The sequence below is a fragment of the Engraulis encrasicolus genome, chromosome 23 (genome assembly GCF_034702125.1).
Source record: "Engraulis encrasicolus isolate BLACKSEA-1 chromosome 23, IST_EnEncr_1.0, whole genome shotgun sequence".
Classification (NCBI taxonomy): domain Eukaryota; kingdom Metazoa; phylum Chordata; class Actinopteri; order Clupeiformes; family Engraulidae; genus Engraulis; species Engraulis encrasicolus.
The window spans coordinates 617501-620000 of record NC_085879.1 but is presented as its reverse complement, the minus strand read 5'-3'; the positions used below and the strand labels follow the sequence as shown (position 1 = coordinate 620000).

At 48.1% G+C, this 2500-nt stretch overlaps 1 protein-coding gene across 1 annotated transcript in view; it reads right to left on the bottom strand.

The window, feature by feature from the left end:
• LOC134440585 (cytochrome P450 4V2) overlaps positions 1-2500 on the bottom strand; it is a 14008-nt gene that overhangs the window by 647 nt on the left and 10861 nt on the right. Inside the window, exon 11 of the mRNA XM_063190704.1 lies at positions 1-557. This exon is cut by the window's left edge and continues 647 nt beyond it. Within this exon, the coding sequence (XP_063046774.1) occupies positions 355-557 (203 nt within the window). The 3' untranslated portion in view covers positions 1-354. The remainder of the gene's footprint in view (positions 558-2500) is intronic.

Below are 2500 nucleotides of genomic sequence, written 5' to 3'. Positions count from 1 at the left end.
AAACACATTGTCAGCAGCCGTGGCCGATTAGTTATGGAGGTAGTTCGGGAGGTGGACTTCAGATCAGAGGGTTATTTGAATCCCCCCTAACCAGGTCTCCCTACAACTCTATCCATGACTGAGGTGCCCTTGACCAAGGCACCTAACCCCTAATTGCTCCAGGGACTGTAAATCAATACACCCTGCAAATAACTGTTAGCGGCTTTGGATAAAAAGCATCAGCTAAGTGTAATATAATGCAATGTAATGTAATGAAATGTAATGTGAGCATCTGATGATGGTGCATGGCGCCCGTTTCCCTGAGACGGGCTTTGGTCCTACACCCAAAAGAGTGAGAGGGGGGTTGCGATTGGTTCACTCCTGTGTGGCTTGTGCGGTGCGGCTGGCCTGACTCTGAGGGCTCCTCCTGCTGAGCCGGATCCAGATGCCCCTTTCCGGTCGGAGGATAAGCTCCCCCATGGGCCGGAGCTGCTCCCGATCCTGGCACGCCCGCACCTCGAAGTGACGCAACACCCAGGCAAGAATCACTTTCTCCTCCATCATGGCAAAGCGCTGGCCTGAAGTTCACAAACACACGCACGTGGCAAGAGCGTGAGAATGTACGCACACAAAGACTCAGATGCATATGCATATTACATGGGGAGCTCCACTCATGAGTTACATAATGATCTAATCACAGACACAGGCATTCAAACACTCATCATCAGCATCAGTATAATACAGTATATGTATATAGAACACTGTATACATATATATTCTCTTTTTAATTCATTTTTTGAATACATCATGCACTTTTAATAATCTACTAAATAATTTACTAAAACAAAAACTTTCAACATATACGTACATGTATCTAAGCATATTGCATTGCTTATTGTGCATGCGTGTGTGCGTGCGTGCACACCAGACTGTGTTATTATATGTGAAGAATGATAGTACTGTAACACTGTATGAATGCATTTGTGTGTGTGTGTATCTGTTTGAGGAAGATTGACTGTATATATGAATGAATGTTGTCGTGTGTGTGTGTGTGTGTGTGTGTGTGTGTGTGTGTGTGTGTGTGTGTGTGTGTGTGTGTGTGTGTGTGTGCGTGCGTGTGTGTGTGTGTGTGTGTCTGCGTGCGTGCGTGCGTTAGTAAGACTGCATGTACACTGTATGTGTGTGCATATGTGAATATGTGTGTGATGTGCACTGGTGTGTACTCTAGATGTGTGTGTGTGTGTGTGTGTGTGTGTGTGTGTGTGTGTGTGTGTGTGTGTGTGTGTGTGTGTGTGTGTGTGTGTGTGTGTGTGTGTGTGTGTGTGTGTGTGTGTGTGTGTGTGTGTGTGTGTGTGTGTGTGTGTGTGTGAGAGAGAGAGAGAGAGAGAGAGAGAGAGATGTGTATGTATGTGTGAATATAAATGCATGTTTGTGTGTGTGTGTGTGTGTGTGTGCGTGCGCGCGCGCGTGCGTGTGTATGTGGTGGTGAGCCCGCTCCACCTGCCAGCACCATGCGGAGGGAGACAATCTGTCTCATTCAGCGGGCGGAGACAGGCTAACACTCTTGGGAGAGGAATGCGGCACAAAAAACTGTTCTCATCGCTCCAGTCCCTCAGCCTGCGCAAAGCTAAATGGGTGATTGATTCCGAGGGCAGAGCAGACGGCAGTGAAGAATTGGCCAAACTAATGGAGGGGGATAGGGGGCAGTGCATTGTGGCGGAGGAGGGGGAGGGGGACGGGGGGATGGCGGAGGAAGAGAGGATGCCATATCATAACAAGTGGTGCCAGTAATGTGATATGAACCCCCAAACCCCCCACATATACCCACACCACACCTCCACCCGCCCACCACCCCGATCAGACTCACAGGAAAGGGCATGCCATTTCACTTCTAGTACCACCCACCCCCACCACCACCACACACACTTTTTTGTGAAGTTCTTTAAAACCGACAAATTGGGTCATTTCACAAAGTCATTGCCTGAGTAAAAGTGTGAGTTCACTTCAGCCGAGCTGTGAAAGAGAAGGGGGGTTATTTCTATCTTTTAGCCGAGGAAGGATTGCGTGATAAAGGTAAGGCAGTCTGAGGCAAGACGGGTTTTGATAGCCAATACTCCTCATACTTAGATCTTGAATTTTGGTATCGAGGTGTGGTGATGCAAGTTTTTGAACTGTATCGTCTGCAGGGATGGATTATGGCTCCATGGGCCCCTGGGTCAGACAGCAAGAAAGCCCCCCCCTCCATAGGTGTTACTAGTTCCACAAAGATTTGCAGTTTAAGGCCAGATGTTAGAGACCCTATGTTGTTTGGGGGTTCGGGGGTTCTCCCCCTGACAAAATGTGAAAATACAGTTGTCGTAAATATGACATTAACACAATATAAGAATTGAAATATGGAGGCTTGGGCTTCAGGGCCCTGTTGGCTCTTGGGCCCCTGGGCTTGGGCCCAGTAGGCCCGAGCAGTATCAATTCTAGATCTTCTGAGATCATCAAATAGGACGGAGCAGAGCTTAAATGGAAA